The sequence below is a fragment of the Phodopus roborovskii genome, unplaced genomic scaffold, assembly GCF_943737965.1.
Source record: "Phodopus roborovskii unplaced genomic scaffold, PHOROB, whole genome shotgun sequence".
NCBI lineage: Eukaryota > Metazoa > Chordata > Mammalia > Rodentia > Cricetidae > Phodopus > Phodopus roborovskii.
Genome location: NW_026125648.1, coordinates 960,822 through 984,027, shown reverse-complemented (window position 1 = coordinate 984,027; position 23,206 = coordinate 960,822). Strand labels below are relative to the sequence as shown.

Below are 23,206 nucleotides of genomic sequence, written 5' to 3'. Positions count from 1 at the left end.
GTGTGTGTGTGTGTGTGTGTGTGTGTGTGTATGTGCATGCATTTGTAAAATTTATTTTACTATTTTCCTTTTGGTCAAATACAAATAAAATTTACCATTTTAATAGTTTTTGTTTTATCTTTTAATGATTTTAAGAGCATATAATTCAGTGACAGTAAATGTATTTCTCCTCTCATACAACCACCACTAATTCTAGAATCTCTTTACTATGGCAAATGGAAATGCTATACCCACTATGCAGTCACTTCCTATTCACCCCTTTTCCAAGCTCTGACAACCATTAATCCCTTAGTCTTCCGACAGGTTTGCCTATTCTGGACATTTCATACAGTGGGTGGCCTTTCCTGTCTGGCTTCTTTCATTTAGCATGATGTTTCTTCAGTTCATCCATGCTATATCATGGAGTATGGCTGATATGGATATACTATTGATAATAAACACTTGGGTTTTCGCTTTGTGGTTATTGTGAAGAGTACTGCTATGAGCATTCAAGTTTTGTTTCAATATCTTTCTTAAATTAATTTGTGCATTTATCTAGAAATGGAACTGTATCAGCCTATAATTAAAAATATTTTTACCTCCATTTTGACGCCCTGTTTAAAGCAACAATGGTTTTCATAATTAGCAAATGCAACCTTTAGACTATCTTTCTCAAAAGAACATTATATTTTTAACCACAGAGCATACTTAAAACTAACTGACATTCTTAGTTAAAAATGCGATTGTTACTCTTTGAGCATGTATTTCTTGTAAGTTTCAATAGTCTTAATTGTAACAGTGATCAAATAACAGGAAGAGACAGTCTTTCCCTCCTAGCACAGCCATTGTAGCAGTGTGTAATTCACTTTTGAATGCTGATATACCAACAGTACAAACCCCTGGGTGTTGTTTTAATTCAACAAGAAAATGTTACATAATAAGACAAGTATTTACACTCCCAAACACCAAGTCAAAAGAATATAGAATCTTGTAGAAATTCAAGCTGGCAGATAGTGACCACAAAAGACAAATAGCACTTGACAGGTTACATAGTGCTAGCATTTCAAGTACTGTACTTCCCATCCACCTAGCAGAAAACAGATATATCTTATGAACATCAAAGCCAAATAGCAAGGTGAATTTTTGCTATTGAGAGCTCTTGATGGGAACTAAAGGGGAAGTTATCGACTCTGCTTATCTAGACCGATTATCTGTTGCTGGGGTCTCAAATTTTTCTTTAACATGAAACATACATACATTTACTCAATATGTAAACATGAATAAAATATATTCCTGTATTTACACACGCTCAAACTTCATTTTCAACTCAGTGGCTCCAAGAAATGGTCAAAGGGTTTCTGCAGCTTGGTCATCCCCTTGATCTGAGGCCTTCCCCCATTCTCACTCCCCAGGCCACCCCTATACACATTACATTATCCAATCTACCAAGCAAAAATTAAAAACTCTGGCCAGAGAAAAGAAAGCAACAGTCCTAAAACAGTGAAAATAACTTTCTGAACTATAAATGTTCATCAGCAGGAACATGAACTGGAGCCACTAAGGAAAATCTACGGGGAGATAGTTCCAGAACATTGGTAAATTTCTCTTAAAGAATACAAACAGGCCTGGTGCTATGGCGCACACAGGCAATCGTGCTACTCAGGGAGCAGGGGGTAAGAGAGAGGATCCTGAGTCGAAGGACAGCCTGGGTGACATGGTGGCAAACAAACAAAGGTTGACAGAGGAAAAGAAGAAAAGGAGGGGAGGAGGAAGGGAGTGGGCATCAAATAGGAATGTCAAACTTAACAAAAAATAAAGAAGGGCATTTTACTTCTGTAAAGGGGTTTTGTCATTTTTCAAATTTGTAGCGGTATTACTATATTATTTCATTTCTCCCTTTATATAGGGTGTAAGATACTTTCATGTTCTGATAGTGACACAAAAAGCCTACCACAAAATGATGAAGGGACGCTTTCATCATCTAGGCAAAGGTTATACAATAGCTCTGGCGTCACAAAAATAATTCATATCAGAGATCTTCTGAATATTATTCTGTTCACAAAGTAGTGAACTGTGGTGTAGGAAACCATCTGTAGTCTCACGAGAAACCACAGAAAATCCAAAATTAAAATTCAAGTCCAGTTATCTATGAGGACAATGATCTGGTTACAAGGCAGTCTCAGTAACAATAGGAATGATTCTTCGAAAACAACTGTAAGGATACAGTAATTCTGTTTATAAGTGGTGTGCTGAGAGGATGGCATTTATCAACAAATTGCCTTTGTTTCGTTCTTCAACCACTACTTTTTTTAAATCCTGCAAGTAATTTTCTCTCTGCATCATGACAGAGGCCTTATCTTGGCATTTCCTGCCTGGGAACACAGTGGTACTCAGGAATACAAGCATGACCTCCACTCAACTATTTCAACTGCCAAAGTAAATCACCATGAGAACTTTTAAATCCCACACAGTAAAGAAGACAAATACAATTAATGTAGGTGTCTCTGGCAATGACAAGACACAGACATGCTCCAGATAGAACAGTATTTTTGGTGTAATTTCAAGTGTGGGCATTAACGTAGCCAAGGATGAACTCACACTATTTAATTCTACTTTACTAATACTCTGCCGCTATCACAGACTACTTTTCCCCAAGTGGTAAATTTTGCTAACTCTTACTGCTTCTTTCTGACATGTGTGCTCTGACTGCCTGATCATTCAGTGGTAGTTACAGCACACTGCACTGGGATGGAAATATGGGGAGGAATAGATCCCAGCCCATCTTTCTTACTACTTATTAACAGCCTTTACTGAGTACTTAGGTGAGGGGGTAGGATAAAAGTGAATACCACATTCAGTTTGGGGAGTTGAACACCACAGGGTATTTGGCCATTAAAAAAACAAAAAAAATCCTTCATTCCTAGCTCATTGTTCAATGGGGAGATTTACTTCAGTGTTAGAATGGACAGGGAGGGAGCCTTATATTCTGGGCCGAGTTGGTAACATCTACTCAGGAGGTACCTTCATGTAAAGTATCTTAGAATCTTACCTCCCAGTCCAAATAGTCACAGACATCCTCAAAGTTAGTGAGCAGAGACACCGAGCAGAAAAGCCGTGGCAGCTCATCCCTTGTCATTGGTGGAAAACGGCTGTCTTTAAGGGCACTGTTGAAGACAGAGCAGAGATTAAAGCCATCACTGCATATGAAGGTTCCTAGGTTCAAATATTGACAATCATTTGAAACAGGGAAATAATTAAGAGTAAGAAATGTATCAAAGGTGCAAGTGATCATCCTAGGCATTTTTTTTTTTTTAAAGAAACCTAGAGATTTTTCACTGCATAGATTCTATGACTACTTCAACTGTAAAGAGTGAGTGCTCAATTCACTCTCTAAGCGATTTTTACGTCTCTCTGTGCTATTTGTAAAAGCAGAACATGCTTCATTTTACATTTGAGGGGAATAAAACTAGAGTACTGGGAGTATGCTGCACAGCCTCTGAATCAACGACTAGAAGAGAAAATGTATATATGATCACATGTAACAGTCTTTTGATATATAAAACCACATTGTAAAACATTTTTAAAAAAGTTAATACAAGTTGCAACAGTTAGCACAGAATATTAAATAACTCAAAAAGAAATTTTTTCATCAAGGAAATAAAATCAAAGAAAATGAAAACAATCACTCAAATCACAGACTAAAAACACAAGGATTTCATGTGCTCAATAAAGGACAACTGAAGACAGGACTCAAAAACCATGGAACTACAAGAAAAGGCTCATCTGTATGGCAGAGGTCTGATTAGGAGATCGTGAGGTTATTAATCCCATCAGTAGAGTTCTGAGTTTCTGCATACATCAACTCTGATTAGGCCCTTTAATCAAATGGCACTGTGCCAAACTCCAGAGACCCTTGTAAAGGCTAAAAATGGTCTTTTCCAAGAGTAGAAGAGATAAATCAGTGGTGGCCTTCCCCACCACCACCTTACTTTCTCTCTGCCACACACACACACACATGCACACGCACACGCACACACACACGCACACCCCACGTTGCCTGTACTTTTTAAAGAAACCATTTCCTGCTCAAGCAAAACACACCTCTGATTATCTACCATACAAATGCAACTATTGACATAACATCCATAATCACACAGCCTATATAGCAGTCAGACTTAGAAAACATTTTCACTGTTTCGTTCTCACAGATTACAAACTGAGAAACATATTAAAGTCCCCTGGCCTTTGGAAATAATTTAGTTCCCTTGTAAGTGACTCATTGCCGAATCCACTCGTCTTCCACTTTTTGTATTTTTGAAACAGGCTCTTGTTATGCACTTTTTATTTTCTTTTACTTCGCCCTCCTTTCTTGACATTCTGAAACTCACTGCATTCGTATTTTGAGTGCATTCTGTTGCTACTTCCATACCACTGTACAAAAGAAAGAACAGGAAGATGCTCTAAGGAAGATGTAGAGAGGTTATATATTTATAAATATAAATGTTCCAGCCATTCTCGAGGCCACAATCCATCACAAAAATCAGGAAATTGCAAACTCATACTCTGAAAGTAGCATTTCACTATTTTACAATGTAACAACATAAATTTCCCATGGTTTGGCTCCCTTTATTTTCCTCCTGACAAATAAAATTCTTAAAAATACTCTCAAGCTCTCAACCAAAGGCAAGTTGAAGACACGCTTATATTTAGCCACGCCTTTTTACACACAAATACTGGAACAAAATGCTAACATATCATGGAGAGGTATCCCTGGAATAATTAAAGGCCAATCACATTTTTCAGTTTTCTTGTTAAAAAGAACAAGACAAGAGGGGAGAAAAACCTCTTTATATATTAAAATAATGTCAATACAACTTTTGGAGTTAGCGGAGTTTATTGTGGTAAAATATACATAAAACTTAACATTTTATGTCTATATTTTGGTAGAACAAGTATATATTCACAACCATTATGATCATCTATCCCCCCAGAAATTCATGGTTTCCCCCAAGTGAAACTCTATATCCATTAAACACTAATTTCCCATTCCTCTTTCTTCCAGTTCCTGGCATAAAATGTAAGTTAAGTATACTTTTATAATTTCCAATAGTTGTGCTAGAATAAACTTACTTTTGTTTCTACTTTAGTAGTCCACTAAATTCACCCTTTTAAAGTACACAATTTGATGAGTTTTAGTATAAAGCTATATAAAGTATAAAGAGACATAAAGCTATTGGTATTACTCACTACTCAAGTGTTCCATAACTTCATAAAGGAATTCTGAATTTTCAGTAATGAACCCAAGTTTTCTCTATTCCCAGTTTCCTGGTAATTATAAATCTACCTTTTGCTTTCATGGATTTGCCTATTCTGGCCATTTTGTGCATGTAGAATTAGACTTGTAAAATTGATATTTAAAAAGTCAAAATATTGCCTTTTGTGTTTGGCTTCTTTTACTTAGTATAATGTTTTGAGATAGTTTAGCAGCACTATCCTTCCTATTATCTAATAATAATTTGCTTTTATTCATGGATGGATGGGCATTTAAACGGTTTTCCTCTTTGAGACTATTATGAATTATGCAACTGTGAATATCTACATAAGTTCTAATAAGAGCATACGTTTTTTTCATTTCTTTGAGTAAATACCTACAAATTGAATTACTGGTCATTAAGGTAATTCTGTTGAGCTGAAGAGATGGCTCAGCAGTTAAGAGCACTGGGTACTCTTCCTACAGGACAAAGAGTTCGATTCCCAGCACCTATCTGACAGCTCACACCTACATGTATCTCCAGTTTCCCTCCAGTTCCAGGGGATCCAATGCCCTCTCCTGCACTCTATAGGACATAAGGCACACATGTGGTGCACAGACATACATGCAAGGAAAACACACACATCAAATAAGCAAACATTTAAAATAAAACAGGTATTTCTCTCTTAAACTTTGTAGGGAACTAGGAGTTCCCACAAAAGAAAAAAAAAAAAAAAACCAGGCTGAATAATTGTACATCCCTACCTGCAATGTATTAAGGGTCCACCACTTCTTTATATCCTCAGCAATGCTTGTTATCATCTGTTGTGTTTTTTGTTTGGTTTGTTTGTGTTGTTATTTTGTATAATTCTGGGCCTGTTTTGAGGATGATCCATTTTACATCCTGCTTTACCTTTTCACTTAAATAATACATGTGATGAAGTCATCATACAGTTAATTTCTCAATACTTTGTGGTTCGTTACATTGTTTGGTTATTTCCTAAACTGACCAATAAAAGTTTAATTCAGGCCCACTAAAATTCAATCTATTTCAAATGGAGGACGATTTCAAGTACCTAAAATGGAACAAGTTTTTCTTATGCTGTGGAGCCTTGTTGTTCAGTCACTCTAGGACTTAGGAAAGAAGAAAAAGCATTTATAACAATGAATGAGGCACGAACTGATAGAAAATGACAGTGGTGTGCCTCACTATACTAAGATTCAAACACAATGCCTCAAAGGTTCGTAATAATAAAGGTACATTAGTCATGATGGAAATTGTCTGATTCTATCAAAAAACTCAAGCAAGAATTTGGTAATTGCATTTTCTCCCATCGCCAAGTAACTTTTTATTAAACTTGTAAGCAGCGAAACATCAATGGCTCTCAATGCAAATTCCACTAGCAATGAAAGCCTACCAAGGATTTAAGGGATCCTAAAGAGATAAAAATTCAGCTGGAGATGTACCTCCAAGCTGCCAAGGCAGTGTGAATGGCTGATACACAAGAGAATTCAGCTTATCTCAACCAAACTCTTTTTAGACTACACCATACACACTGTTAAACCTAAGGCTTTGGATAGGATGCTGCATTTTGAAGCTGGGCAATGACATATGAGGTGACCCAGCGAAGCCAGATTTTTAGGCTTAAGACCCAAATTAATTTTCACGCATTAGCCTTCACCTTTTAATAGGTTATATTTTGAAGTTTGAAAATGAAATACTTGTCTTACTTAACATTTTGTTCTCAAATCTGTAATGTCTGTCTAAAAGCAGATACATAATCATTCAGTAGCATCCATTAGTAGCCAAAGGGAATGTATTACTAGACTTCCTGGCTATTGGAAATCTGCAAGAATAGATTAGTAATATTGTCCACTAAAAATATATTTTATACCCAACAAGTGTCTCCCAATTTAAATTCTAGGGAGTTACTGACAGGAGGCTGTTGCAGTAAACTGATCACGAAATTTTTCTTTGAAATGACAGGAAGCCATTTTCAAATGTTTAAATAGTACTAGGGAGAAAACCAAAACGTTTATGCACAAAATCAGCTGGCTGCCCCATCAACCATATGATGGACAGGAACAGTTTAAACAACAATTTAGTTCACATACCAAATTCAAATGTATTCAGTTCAGTCTGGCACCTTCCCAAGTAGACATTTCACCTAATTGAGAAGCACCATTAACATCGGTCAAAGTTAATATCTAATGTTAAATAGCACTTCAATGAATATATTCAGAAAATAAGACTATCAAGGAATCAAGGTTTGTGAGAGTATCTGCTAAAAGGAAATAAAACAGCTGAAAAGAAGCATAACATTAGACACTGCAAGGCCCGTTCTAAACAATATTATTACATGCAACAGAAATGACTGAAGTGCACCTGTCGAGCCATTCATTCGCTTTCTGAAACAGTCCGTTAATCAGTTAAGTAGCAGGAAGTTACCAAAGTGGCAGGGCTTCCTATTACAGACAGTCATTTTACAGCACAAGTAATTAAATCCACAATTAGGCACTGCTTTTGGAATAGATAAAGAGAAGTGAATGAAGTGTGCATGATTTTTTTTTTTTTTAAATCTTTCTGAGTTTAGGCCATTAGGAAATTCCTTCTTCTGCCATTCCAGGGCATTAGGACTCCAGGGACGGACGGAATGCACACGTGAAACAATTGTGCCATACAAATTTAGAAAACTAGAATCTTAAGCCCATATCTAAAAATGTATACATGGTTTCTCTACCTCATCGAGTAGCATATTTTAGCTCTTTACAAACTCCAGACAACAATGGGACACAATCCAAAATTCAAATATGTAACTGTTGTTCACACTTACACATACTATTAGCAGGGGAGAAGAAAAAGACCCTGATTTTGGTAAGGGTTGAAGGGCTGTGAAATGAAATTTCCAATTCTATGTCATAGGGATACTGTTGTTTGACTGTGAAGTGTCATTTCCTTAACAGTTATAAAAGCAACTTACTTGCTGCTTAAGAAACATTTCTGTTTGCTGGGCAGTGGTAGTACACACCTTTAATCCCAGCACTTAGCAGGCAGAGGCAGGCAGATCTCTGTGAGTTCAAGTCCAGCCTGGTCTACAGAATGAATTCCAGGACAGATTCCAAAGCATGCAAAGAGACAAAGAGAGAAAACAAGGACGGGAGATTAATTGTATGGGTGAAGGAAATAAAGGGTAGTAGCTTCTATAGAGTTTGCTATGCATTGTTTGGCTCCTACGAAATTCATTTAGCCTTCAAGAGTGCTATCACCAACTGGGCTTTCTGGAGTTCTTAGATTCTTAAAATGCCTGCATGTATTTATATTATAATCTCAAAAAAAATGAAAGGAGAAATAATCGTTTTAAAAACCTGTGCTCTTTGAGACAGCCATGGCTGCCCACCAGAAATGTCTTTGGGCAAGAGCATCATCAGAATCTGCCTCTGTAGGCTGCAAGCTTTTCCCTTATAAATTAGAGGAATTGATTGCAATTTTGATTTAATGGAGCAAGATGAAAACTGCCAACTACATGAAACCTAAAGAAACAGATGGCTAAATGTGCATATGGCAAATATGTCTCATTTCCGCCTGTGCAATGTCCACACAGTGCTTTCTCTGTGGAGTTTCTGGATTACTCTACCCTGGTTTTGGAAACAAGCAACTAAAAACCATTTTTTTTTTCTCTTTTACTTTTTCTGATGAAAGTCTTTAAAATATATCCTGCCAGAGTAAATGGTAATTTAATTTTCGCTTTATGAGTCAGTTCATCTTGAAGACTCAGTATGAGTTTGAGTCATTCATTACTACACACGATAAGAACAGTGCTCTCATCATATTGAAAAGGAAAGGCTGTGTGGGCTTAGAAAACAGACTATAATGTGGCCGTGAACAATTTCCATTTTGGCAAATTGAAAAACAAGATTATTTCTGATTTCAAGTGACTGTAAGAAAATAATAAACTGATGCAGACTAACATCTTCCAAGGAGTTCACTCTCATTTAAATTAGAGCATTATAAAATTGAATGAAGTTGAGGTTTTTTTGGGGGGTGGGGGAACAGGGTTTAACTATGTAGTCTTGACTATCCTGGAACTCACTATGTAGACGAGCCTGGTTTTGAATTTTGAGGTCCATCTACCTCTGCCTGGGATGGAAGGCATGTACTACCACACCCAGCCAGTTAATTTCCCGAGATAAGTTCTCACTGTGCAGCCCAGGATGGCTACCAATTCATAATATTCCTGCTTTAGTCTTCCAAATGCTGAGATTACAAGCAAGTACTTTCACACTTGGACAGAATGAATTATTTCTTAAAGTACTTATAATTTAAAATTTTTGTCTATATCCCTGAATCAATTATCTGTTTGCAGCCATTGAAAGCATGTCTCAATGGTGGAGCCAGTAAATACAGAACCAAAAATGCAAAACTGAAGTTGCAGTTAACACATACACACTATTTCACCGTTGTGTAGAACGGAATATATTAACATGGCCAATAGCTTAGAGCCTTAGAATGAGAAACCCTTGCACGGAGATGTTGGCTCCACTGCATATTAGCTGTGTCATGTCTTTATCTGTGGAAGTCTCACTTACAAAATAAAAATAGTAATAGTACCTCTGTAGTGCTTCTCATAAATGTTTGAAAATGAAAAAAATGAAACAAAGGGTTTGCAAAGATACTTGTTAAAATCTTATAGTGTGACTAAAGGGCCAAACTTAGTCCCGCCACTCCCTTTCACCAGGCCTCAGAGTTACTATGACAATAAAAGAATAATTAATTAAATGCAGAAGTGACTTTGCATACACTAGGCGCTTAATATATAGTGCCTGTCAAAGAACTCTGATAGCAGGTGTATTTGCTAAGTTAATACCCAGGGACTGGTTTGGTGAAAGGAAGGGGCTTCAAGACTAATAACCTTGTTCCTTTAGTCACATTATGGAAAGATTTTTAACGAGTATCTTTGAAAAGCCTTTGTTTCATTTTCAAAAATACTTACTAAGCACTTACTATCTGTTATTTATGAGAAGGACTACAGAGGCTATAATAGTAATGGTTGACCATGCTAATGGGAAAACCTAAAGTCCATGCTCCAAAAGCTATCACTTTTGAGTAACAATGGAGATTCAAGGTGTTTCAAATTTTAGAGCATTTCAGATTTCAGATTCAGATTAGGTATGATGAATACCCCAGCACTGGAAAACCTCCCCAAATCTGAAGCACACCTGATACTAAGCACTTCAGATCCAGGGTCCACAGCTTGCAGTAAGTGGGTTACTAAATACCACATGGATGTGTGTAAAACACACATTACAATAATAAATTATAAAATGCCAACCAGGAATGATCAGACTATGTTAACTCCCTTTTTGGAAAGATCTAACTACTGGTTTGCTAGTCGCCAAATGACAGAGGATTTTAAGTAACTTTATAGAAATGAACCTATTTTATCAAGTAAGGTATGTCTTCTTCAAGAGTTATACCAACGCAGAAGAATGTAGTCATATACTATGATATGGTTTCTTGAGTTTACTAGATTTTTTTTCTTACCTCTCTATAAAAAGCAGAATTTACTTCTGTGCAAGAGATGTTATCAAGCAATGAGGTTTAGACAATGAAACCCACTTTGAACAATTAACATACTCTAATATAAAGAAATCGTGCTCATGAAATTATAATCACTGAATTATTTTCTATCCAACCTATTACATTCTAACAAAATGTCAGAAAAAAAAGACAACTCCCTAAGAGGCAGGGTGATGGGGAGAGACAAAGAGACCAAGAGAGACAGGACAGAAAGATAGAGAGGGACACATGGGGGATACAGGAATCAGAGACCCCAACAGCAACAGCTTCTTTCCTTATCTAATCCTGTGGTTTCCAAACTACTTGGGTTGAGCACTTACATCAGGAGAAAAAAAGCAGCAGAGCACACATTCCTATACTCTTACTTATTCTGTTTTGTTTTTCTTTTCTTTTTTTGGTAGAACTCTTAAGCCATGTCATTTTGTTTAGGTTAGCTTTTCTGGCCTTGGATAAAATGGTTGAACAGCTTGAGACTGCTACAAAGAAACTCAAGTCGAAAGAAGCGACTGACCCAGCCATGTGTACACTGGGATACCCTGTAGGGTGCTAAATGTGAGCGAAACAATGTGCTCCACTACCATGCCACGCCAAATGGGAGATGGCACCTTCCCTCAGGGTCCCTCTTAGTGTCACGGTAACCCTCCCAGGTGGAATGAATGACAGTACTAAGGTCAATGCCATTACAAAATATCAGTAGGGCTTAAATATTTTCACATATTCTAGATGAAATGACCCTGAAAAGGATTTCTAATATCTCCTTCCCATTCCTCACTTGGGCACATCCCTCTTTGGAGCTGTTAACTGACTTTTCCTATCAAGTATTGAAGACTGGTCCTAATATGCTTAGACAAGATACCTCAAGCAAAAGCAGCTGTAACTACCAGAGTCAAGATTTGTTGAGCATTTACTGTGAGCCAGGCGCTATGCATGGAGTCTTCTGTTTAGTCCTCCAAATAATCCCATTGTGTGTGGGAATAAACAGAAATTAAGATGAAGCTGCTTGTCTAGGGTCCCAAAACAGCTGAGAAACTTGCTGTCTGAAGTTGGCACTGCCTGCTTCAAAAGCCCATTCTCTTTTGAGAACCAATATGGTTCCTTATGTGGCCAATGGCCATAAATATACATGCTTTTTTTTATTATCAGTTTCAGACATTCCTCTCAGTGGAGGCTTCCTTTCAGGGAGTTTAACTAGAAGCTCCCAGAACAAGTATGAGCACGTCCTGAAACTGCTGCTCACTTATTTTCCTTTCTCCTTTGCCTTCTCCCATTTTGATCTTGGTGACTCAGAGCTATTGCCATTGAAAAACATCTGTTTTGTCTAAACTTAATATGTCTTATTAGTGGGATACTAAGCCTTGCCTCCTTATTCTGAAACCCTTCCACAGCTTGAAATTTAATCTGCTGGAAGTCATAATAGAGTTGCCAAAGTACTAGGATTTGGACCTATCTAAGCTGGTGGGCCTGTTTCTGATTTTTATCTGCTATTTGGATCTGAATAAGTTGTCTCATATTTGCCACAAATGTCATATTATTTTTCTTCCCCTTTTCCATGACAATCAAATCTATAATTTGAATTTCATAAACCACAAGACATGTGTTATTACTTTCACTTGTGTGCCATGTTAGAGCTGTTCAGTCTTACCTACTGATTTACAGTCCTTGATGCTGGGGCTGCTGACAGAAAGATCATGAGGGTGTGTATTGTGTGGCCTGTTGATAATTTTTATGGTTATCACTGGCAGGGGACTAAAGGTACCTAAAGGAAGCAGTAAAGCTAAAGCTAACTAAAAAGTTCAGACACAAAGGAAGCTTCTGTGCTCTGACATAACTGAGAAGTAAAGAGAAGGAAGTGACTTCTCCCTCCTATTTCGTTGTAATCTTTTCCATCTTCATTCCTCCCACTGTGCCCTTCTCGATGTTTCCTTCTCCTGCCTTCTGACCCTAGTAAGGTAAGGGAGGAAGAATATTAAACTGCTAGAAGGAAGGCATGAAGAGAAGAGAAGAGGCAACTACCAGACAAAGGTGCACAGCGGCCACCTAGAATATTCTGTGTGTCTGCAAATGCAGGTGCAAGGAGCACCTGTGAAGCAGCAGGCTTGTGCTCCCATTTTCCCACTGGGTAAGCATGACCTTTTCCCTTCTGAACAGGTTTCCATGTTCTAGTCCATCCTTTAACAAGACAGGTGATAGTGACAGAGAAAAATGAATGATCTCTAGGGTTAAAGAGAAACCACGATTAAGCATAAAGGGGGTTGGGAAGAACAGTAGAAAACCTCATCCCCCACAGCCTAGCTGCTTAACCAAGCAATGTTACATGGTGCCTACGACACAGTTCAGCAGGACTGTTTACATGGCCTGTTTCTCCACAATATGCATAAGCACACGTGAGTTCTTAAGAGCACTGCAACTTGCCACACATTCATTGTAATTTAACTATTTCGATGTTGGTCGACACATGGTCTCTTTGGTGTGAGGCATTCTTTAATTGCTCATCCTTTTCATTTTCCATGGTAATTTCACTGTTTGCCTTTTATCACAGTTGAATCTCAACACAGCCTCACGAAGTAGACAAAGCTGATAATACGTTTGGTTTTTTTGTTTGTCTGTTTTGTTTTTTAAGAAATTATAGTAGAGTCCTCCAAGAAAAAGTCCCCTATAGTCATGGGTTCCACCAAACCAAATCCATAGAGAACATGTAGTCTTCACGGGACACTTGACTTCATGTATCCAAACTTACTCAACTACCTGGCAGCAGGACCGAGACTCTACAGTACTCTACATGTATCTCTTGAATTCTTCCTGTTTCCACTGCACATTCCATTATTCTGCCACATAATACTTGATCAGCTCCATCCTGGTCCAGTAACACTCCATAGCAGATGTTTAAGATGCAAAGAGGAAACTGATGCCTTTGGCACCAGGGAGGAATTAGAACAATAAAATAGTGGGCTGCTGCTCAGCATAACTCAACACTGTTGGGCACCTGGTACTTGTTAGCCTGCCAAGGCCAAGGCCAACCTGGAAGCTGAGCATACAAGGGCATGGGAATAGCAGAGCCAATGCAGTCTTAACTATTTTGCCCTCCTGAATTTCATACCAACTCCTTTGTCTCCTGCTCTTATAGAGTCCTTACACAGTCTTATACAGTGGGGTTCTCTCCCTCTCCTGCTCTTACACAGTGGAGCTGTTTCCCTCTCCTGCTCATATCCAGTCCTTAAACAGTCTTATACAGTGGGGTTCTTTTCCTCGCCTGCTTTTCCCTTGCTCATCTTATCCTGCATTCCATCTAGACTGACGCATCATTTCTCCTTAGCTACTTAGTTACATAAAGGACCATTCAACAGCAAAAGTTACATATTTTTAAAATAAGACATTTAATTCCCTTTTATTAAAGTCTAACAACTGGAGAATCTTGTCCCCATGGTAAAAGCCACTGTATGTTCTGATTGTGTGTGCACAACTATGTCAGGCTATAAGCTGGTCAGGGCAAGATAACCTTAGTGCTCATTTTCAAGTAAACAGCACAATGCCATGAGCAGACTCAGTACATGGGAAATATGTGGTGCTTGATGTACTAAAGCTCTCTTGGACTTTAGTCCATCCTACTCCCCAATCTCTTAACCTGGAACAGATTTTACTTCACTCCCTTCAATATGTTTAAACTGAGCCTGATAAATAGGAAAGGACATTTTAACTCTTTTGTTTCTTTGAAACAAAGTTGTAGCTTAGGAAACCCAATTTTCAAAGGCAAAGACAAATTTTGCTAGCATGATTTTCCATTCTTTCACCATCAAAAAAAAATTGGAATAACTCAATGAAAAGGTCCTCCTACTTTGATTTTGTTTGTATGAGAACTAAGCACATGGGCTAATAAAATATATTGGAATGGCTTCACAATATGCAGCTGAAATAGAAGTTGCTGACTCTGTCCTACGATGCCTTTAGTAAAGTCACAACTGATACTGAAAGGGACAACATCATTTGATAGAAAAAATGCAATGGATAAAAGCCATGCAATTTCAGTCATAGTCACGTGACAGTAGTGGTATCATCCACGGCAGAACTTGCCATAAACAGGTGGTAGCTATAATGACTAGTGAGATACAGGGAATCTCAGTGAACATGGCTTATTTTAGCAGATATTCTAAGTACTTGCTACAGTAAAAGCACACACACACACACACACACACACACACACACACACACACGTAGGATCGTTCAATGATCGACTCAGTTTTGTGGAACACCTTGCTTCGTGGAACTTTTACTACATGGCAATAACATGATTAGATTTGAATGGAGGTGAAATGTGGAAAGAGTTCTGACTGTCTGCATCCATGTATATAATTTAATTACACCCAAGGTGAATGTGTTATGTTTATTTTTGTTCATTGCTATACATTTAGTACCAAACATACTATAGTAGGTATTTAATGAATGAAATAAAAATATAGGAAAAGCAGTATCATATAGTTTCATTCCAATACACATTTATTGATAATATAATAAGGATTAAAATAATTTGCTGCATATACTTTATTAGATGGTTCATGGTCTCTTAAATTCTTTTATCCTTATAGTTTATGTGCATCTTTTATTGTTCAGTTTAAAAACCATGCTATTAAAGTGTATCTTCCTTTCTTTATGGCCATTAAATGATGTTCATTTAGAGCATGACAACTCGTCTTTTTAATTTTTATTTAGATTACTGTGCATTCACAATGCCACTGTTTGACAAATATTTTTCTACCTGAAACTCACACACTGCTATAAATAGATTATAATCTCCCATGACAGAGTCACAGAATGGCTTTGATCTCACAAGCCTTTTCCCCTTGAGGAAAGCATGAATGCTCGCATCCTGATGGAGCTCGACAGCATCTTAAGTTTATGTTGCTATTATTATCATTTTGTTGTAGCATGAAAATATAGGGGCCCATGTTACTAACCTATTTTATGCTTTTCACACCTTCTTACAAAGGGACATATTATGAACTGAATGAATCATAGGACATCAAGGGTAGGCACAGATGATAAAAAAAAAAAAAAAAAAAAAAAAAAGCGCAACAGTCTCTTTAAATGAACACTGGCCTAGAGGAAATCAGCTAACAATTCATATGTGTACACACTGTAAAAAAAAAAATTCCTGTGGCCACTTCCCGTTCTGATGGATTTCAGGTTAGTAAGTGTCCAATGTCCAAAGGGAAAAAGGGCCTTGTTGCAAACCAAGCCTTTGAAGCCACATTGATTATTTAGTAAGAGAAAGCAGATTCTGTGGAGTATGTGTGGGAACACTGCACGCCTAGCAGGACTGTCAAAATGTTGACTTTGAACACCAGGCGCATGGGGGTTAAAGGATTAGCATGCACTCTATCAATAACATTAGACTTTAAAATTCCAAGATCTGCTTTGATTTTGATATAGAATAATATTGGCTTAGAATGCCACTCAGAGCCAGCTCTATGGGTAAGAGACCAGGTTATAGCATCTCATTTACGTAGGCCATTGCCCCATGTTCTCTGTGTAGTCCCATGAAACTAAAAGCCACTTCTTAGACTTTGGAAACAACATTAAGGAAACCAAGTGAATATTTTCTGTGAATTTAACTTTCCTGGAAATAATTATCAATGATGGAAAACAAACTCTCCAAACAGAATAAAGCCTCATTAATTTAAACTCTACTATTTCAAAAAATTGGTCTAATTCAAACAAACCTTGGCTAAAGGTTTCCTTTAGCAAGTCTGGAAAATAAGGCTATGCTAAGCAAATCAAGTCTGTAATTAAGGTTGTAAGGGGAATACAGAACTTGCTCAAAGATAACAAATTAGTTTCCTGACTTTACTCATCCACAAGCATGATAACATCCTAATTACAAATCTTCTGTATAGGTTAAAAAATGCAGGTCTCTGGCAAACTTTTGCTCGACAACACAACCTATTTTGAGACATCTGTGTTACTAAACCAAGCACAACTAATTTTAAAATTAATATGTCCACTCATTTTTAAATATAAATTTTAGTAATTAACAATTTTTCATTTATTTTACATCCTGATCATAGTCATTCATTCTTTTTAATTATTCTTGTCTTCCTGCAACTGTTCTGAATTTTGGAGCTTTTACTCACATGATGGTATTACTAGCCACTTGCCTACTGTGACAATGGCCACTAAGTTTATGGTTTATAATAGGTCAGTAATAAACAGAAAATAAAACTAAAACATCTGGACTGAGTTTGATTACTTGCTCACTATCTGAACCAACTAACTTTAATATGTGAGACAGCTCTATCCATACAAAAGGGAGAATGGAGGGTAAGAAAGGATTATATTGCTGAGGTAAGAGATCTACATACCCAAACCAACAAAATAAAAAGCCCAAAGAGTGAATTAAACCCTTTGGAACATTGTACATTAAATGCTAAATTTCTAGTCATTATTAAATAAATACCAAATAAAATATCACCCCTGTCCAAAGGAAGCATTCCTGGAAGTTGTTACTCCTCATGCGTCTACTCTAGCTCTCACTTCACCAGTACAGGGCAGTCTTCCAACTCCACAACCATTCCCTCTGCAAGTATGGCTCACTGCCTAGGAAGCTCTGTTACCCTGTCAAAAATATACATCTGGCCACCCTAACTATATTGCTAGCTCTTGGGTTTATATAGGTTTCCCTAAAGCACAAGACATACTAAACTAGCACATCATGGATATTCTACTAGCTTTGCTGGGAAGACTGGGATAAAATGCCTCCTTTTCATATACAGAATTGTAAACCACAGTGATTTAAAAAAAAAAAAAAAAAAAAAAAAAGCAACAAGATGTCCTGTTTCTATGGAAACCTTGAAAACACCAGAACCACCAAATGTGTTTGCTTAAGAAAATTTGGGACACTAAAATTGATAGGTATCCTTTCAAAGGCCTATATAGGAATACTGAATAAAATAATCACAGGTTAATGTTCCAACAAAAGCAAAATGCTAACCAGTAAATTTTATACAGGGGAAAAGTAAAAATGGTTTTGGGCAGGAAAGTCACAAAGAGTCTCTGTTTTAAATGGAAGCATCTTTATGCCTTGAGTTAATCACTTAAGTCTGCTCTGTATTATCAGCCCCTGAGCCATCTACAACAGGAAATCATAGGCTTGTGACCCTTGAAATGAGACTTTCTTGAGACAATGTTTCTAAGTGAACATATGCAGGGCACAAACCAGCTACTGAGTTGTTCCATTTAGGGATTGCGCTTGTACAGAGCATTATAAAATTCAGTAAAACTAAATGTGGACTACCACATAAATATTAAAAATAAACATAACTATAAAATAATTCAGGCACTTGTCCAAAGTTGTTTTATTATTTAGTACTAATCTACAACACATCCATATTAAATTAGGTAATCTGTTACTTGGAATTGGTTTTAACACTGTGTATAACATAAGAATACATCCATCCTCTCTTTTCACTACATTTCAGGAATTTCCCTTTAGAATATGTGTCAACGTCTGCATCTAATGATCCTTCTAAAGTTGTGGTTTGTTTTGTTTTGTTTTTGAAACCAGCTATTCATTTGTCCTATATTACATGGTCATTATTCAAAACTTATTGACCTCAACTGATGGCTGGAAATGTTATTTTCATTGTTAATGTGCATTTCCTCAATGAGGGCTGAACTCGGCCTCCAGAAAACTTCCTCATCTTCCTCTAAAAAGTCAAAGTCAAGAAGGCCAAAGTGACTCTAAACACTGCAAAGGACCCAATTTTTTTGATAGAATTTTACCTCATCTAAATGTTTCATACTTATGACATCACTCAGCTATATCAGCTACAATATAAAAACAGACCTTATAAACTGGAATCACATTCACAAAACATCTGGAAAGTTCTCCAAGGGAGAACATATTATTCAAAAGCATTGCTCAATAGATGGAGTAGAAGACACCGATTTTATAACAAACTTTCATTTGCATTATACTACTCAAAGGATGTGCAGCTTACCCTTAAAGAAGCCTAGAATCTATTTTAATTCAGCCTCAAAACTCAGACACACTTAAGTAATAAATACAGATATTAACAACCATATAGTGTTTACAAATGTTTATTTCCCTATAGATTTCTTATCCACAAATGTATTTTTGGTTAGAAAAATTTTCAGGGTTCTGTTTTATTTTAACAAATGTCATAATATGTAGAGGTCAGAGAACAACTCTGTGGAACCTTTTCTATCTTTCCACCTTTGCACTGGTTCTGGGCATCAAACTCAAGTTGTCAGGCTAGCATGACAAGCGATTTTGCATAATGAGCCATCTCATCAGCCTTCCCCACTTTCCAAATGTAATTTTAACTATAATTGAAAACTAATTCTATTTTGTAAATTACTTTTTTATTGTAATGTAATTATATTTATCCTTCCCTTTCTATCAAAACCCTCCCATGTACTCCTTGTCAATCTCTCCCAAATTCACAGCCTCTTTTTTCATTAATTCTTATACATACATAAATACACACACACACACACACAAAATCAACCTGTTCAGTCTGTATAATTTTAGGCATATGTATTTTTTCAAGGACAATCATTGGTATTGGATAACCAAGATGTATGCTCTTCCCTTGGGGAAAACTATTAAGAGACTAATTCTTTTGAAAAATTTCACACACATTGGAGTACAAATACACATTAAAAAATAAATGTTGGGGACTCAGAGAGATGGCTCAGCAGCTTGTTGCCCTTTTAGATGACCTGAGTTCATTTCCAATACTCATACCAGGAGGTTCACAACTATCTATAGCTCCAACTCCAGGAGATCAAACTTTCTTTTACAGCCTATGGGCACCTGCATACATATAAATGAACACACACACACACACACACACACACACACACACACACACACACACACACACGTACATCTTACATGCTTAAACTAGGAAAAAAAGATAGCTCAAGACAAATTTAAAATGTCTTTGACATTAAAAGATACAGCAGATTTATATTATTGTGTCCACATTTGTTACTAGTATCTGCCCTTTACAATACATCTTATATGTGAGTAATCAGAGACATCCCTGATAACCCTGCTCTTTTGCTGACATCTCCCAATGACAATTCATTGCCTTTACAGTTTATCACTGTATCTCTTGGTCTCCACTAGAGGCCAAGCCATGCAGCATTACTTACAATTCTTCCCCAATTAATACATACTTTTTAGCTTGCAGTATGTTTTGGATATAGAATGTGTAACCTTCCCATATCCCCACCCTTGGATGTTGAAATTGAATCTTGCTGGGCACTAGAGGCACACACCTTTAGTCCCTGCTCTCAGGAGGCAGAGGCAGGCAGATCTCCTTGAGTTTGAGGCCAGCCTGGTCTATAGACTGAATTCCAGGACAGCCAGAACTGTTACACAGAAAAACCCTGACTTGCAAAACTAAAAAAGAAAAAAGAAAGAGGACGTGCACGTGCGTGTGTATTTATGTATATATGTATGTATGCATAAAAAAGAAACTGAATCTCAAAATGCCCATAGAGATTCAACTTTAAAGTTCATTCCTTAAAACATGGCAATCTATTGAGCCTCAACTAATTCCTCCCACTTCCGTTGTCAATGCACCTAATATGAACATGGATACTTTGTTCATCATAAATCTTGTGTATATACACAAGTATCCCTTACAAAACTGTAAGCTCCTTGAAGGTAGATGTGTCTTGATGGTCATCATTAGTGCTGTGGTGTTCCCAGTTCATGGACGTTTTCTGAATTTAAGTGTTCAACAAACATGAAACTGGAATCAATAAAACTTTAATTCAGTCTGATGTGATTAAGAAGCAAAAACCATGAGGATTCTTGAAAAAGTCTCTCTTTAACTACAGCTGTGTTGTTATGATTGCAGCATATTTAAAACTGTATGTATCTTTCAAGCAAGCTTTGGAACTATGGTAACTATTCTGAGTTGGAATTACCTTATTAAGAAAATAAGTAGAAAAAGAAAAGAAGGAGAGCAAGCCCGCTGAAAGCTCTATAACATGATGCCAGCTGGAAAATCAAGGCCTCCACAGTAAATCCAGCTGTACAAGTTCAACCAATAAGCTGCAAAGGCCTCTTGTTTTTGTTTTTTTTTTAAAGCCCTGAATACAAAGAGAGCAACAGTAAGCACATGAATGAAAACTAACTAGGAGACATGTGTAAGTGTATCAGTACTAACTCGCACACTGCTGTCATGCAGCTAGGTCTGGATCTTCTCCCACTGAAGGCCGGAGTAGACCTGATCCCACTTAATTTCCAAGTCTGACAAAAATCACAACTTGCAAGTGTCTGACTGCTGGCAATTGTTAAAACACAGTAAATCCTTTCTTGTTCTAGGCACCCCCCTCAAATGGCTTGCATTCATAAATTTTTCTACAGGATGTTTTGTTAGAATTAACCCAGTCCTATCAAATGCACACCAGAAGGCTATTTTCCCACTGCATTTCAGCTTTATTACATTAAGCACTCCCTTTAACCCCCAAACTGTTTACTCTTCACACAGACATTTACTGTGTCTTATTTGTTCCACAGGGAATGAGGAAGAAAAGTCAAGTTCAGAAAGGGGTGGGACCCTTTTGGGAATGGATAGTACCACAATTAATGACTGTAAACAGGAGCTCTTAGAGGCTGGGTTTCAAAAGGACTGCTTTGAATTTGCTAAATTCAGTGATAAAAAATGACTCAATCACAGGCTCAACGCTTCTTCCCTGGGAAAAAGATAGTAAGTAGTACTTCATTTGTTCAATTCAATTTCTATTTCTGTAACAACACAACCTAAGTGCTTTCAAACCTTAGTAAAATTAAACAATTAGCTATCTACTAATAAAAGGCACAATATGAACCCATGACCTCTGTTTGCTTACCTAGAACTTTGGTCCTCCCAAATTGTTCCACTAACACAGGAAGGTCATTTCTGTAAAGCCACCCTCACCTACCCACTCAAAATTTGTAAGACAGGAACTATAAACAAAACAACACAGAAATGGGCATCTCTCTTTCATAAGGGTTCAAAAATGTACAGAGAGTAATGCTGGTAAGAATAAAATGTTCTCTGCAAAACAATTCTAATTGTGGCTTCATAGCATCTTCTCTTACAAATGCTTGTGACACACACACACACACATGCGCACACACACAGCACTTACTGTTTCTCTTCTAGCTCATGTTCTTTCTCATTCATCTTATGTACAGATTACTTATAAAGGTTTTTCCTTGGGTGCAGATTTCAAACTTGTATTTCAATATTGGCTCTTAGTCAAACACTTATTTTGGTCTATACCTAACTCCTAACAGTTACCAAGGGAATGCAAAGGTGTGAAATATTTGAAATATTTGGTCTTGGGAGGGGATCATCCACCTAAGTAGGGAACATAAGCACACAAGAAAAGAAGCAGGCAACCAACCAAGGCACGCGCAGTGTGATGTGAGCACACAAAGGAAGGAACAGTAACTCTGGGACGTTGGGGTAAATTTCGAGGTGTGTTCTTTGGGAAACAGAAAAGGAACTCTACACCATAAAAAGTATAAATAACGCCACAAGCATTTACTTATTTATGCACTTTGAGAAAGCTTGAGTTTCTTTCTGGAAATCGTTAACTGAAAATGGCAAATGCCATACACAAGAACAGAATAGCAACAACCCACTCTGACACTCAACTACCTGGCAAAATTACCACTGTACCAGGTCCTGTCCCCGCTTCCTCCTACTTCTTTAGCCAATGACTTCAGGCTACAAATGACACTTAAAGTCGTGGGCTGGAGCACTTCAGTGGTAGGAAGGAGGTGATATGTCTGCACTGGGCCAGCACATCCTGTTCAGCTAGTAGAGGCTGTGGGGGAAATGTGGACAATGAACCAAACAAGGTGTTCTGGGAAAGAGAATTAAAACTCCTACTGAATTGCATACACTGGCTAGTAGCTTCAGGGGAGCACCGCTACAGTTATAGTGCTGTGACTCAGCCAGGACCAGACTCATCCCACAGACCTTTTACCCTGAACCCTGACATCCGTCACACCTTTGGAGCTTTTGTTCTTCATCATGACTGACTGATATTGGATCCACTGGGAAGTCACACACTGATTCACTGCTGTGAACAAAAAGCCCTGAGAGGTTGGTGTTGTTGACCCTGTCACCAGACGCTGATATTTTCTCTTCTATAGTCACATCAGCCTCGGAAACCACAGCACTGTGCCTAGAGGTTCAGTTTTATGAAGGCTTTGGATGCGGGCATGTTCAATATTGGCATTACTCTGGTGGGCCAATTCTTCTTGTTGCTGAAGACCATGGGATCTCTGAGGAGTATCTCCTAGGAAGGGCTCTTTCAGAGTCACCCAATAATAATTTTGACCTTCATTCAGGCCCTTGCCCTTCTATTAA

The 23,206-nt window shown here is 37.5% G+C and overlaps 1 protein-coding gene across 1 annotated transcript in view; it reads right to left on the bottom strand.

Annotated features, from left to right (window-relative positions):
* Ammecr1 (AMMECR nuclear protein 1) overlaps positions 1–23,206 on the bottom strand; it is a 101,603-nt gene that overhangs the window by 14,269 nt on the left and 64,128 nt on the right. Inside the window, exon 3 of the mRNA XM_051177993.1 lies at positions 3,029–3,143. Within this exon, the coding sequence (XP_051033950.1) occupies positions 3,029–3,143 (115 nt within the window). The remainder of the gene's footprint in view (positions 1–3,028; positions 3,144–23,206) is intronic.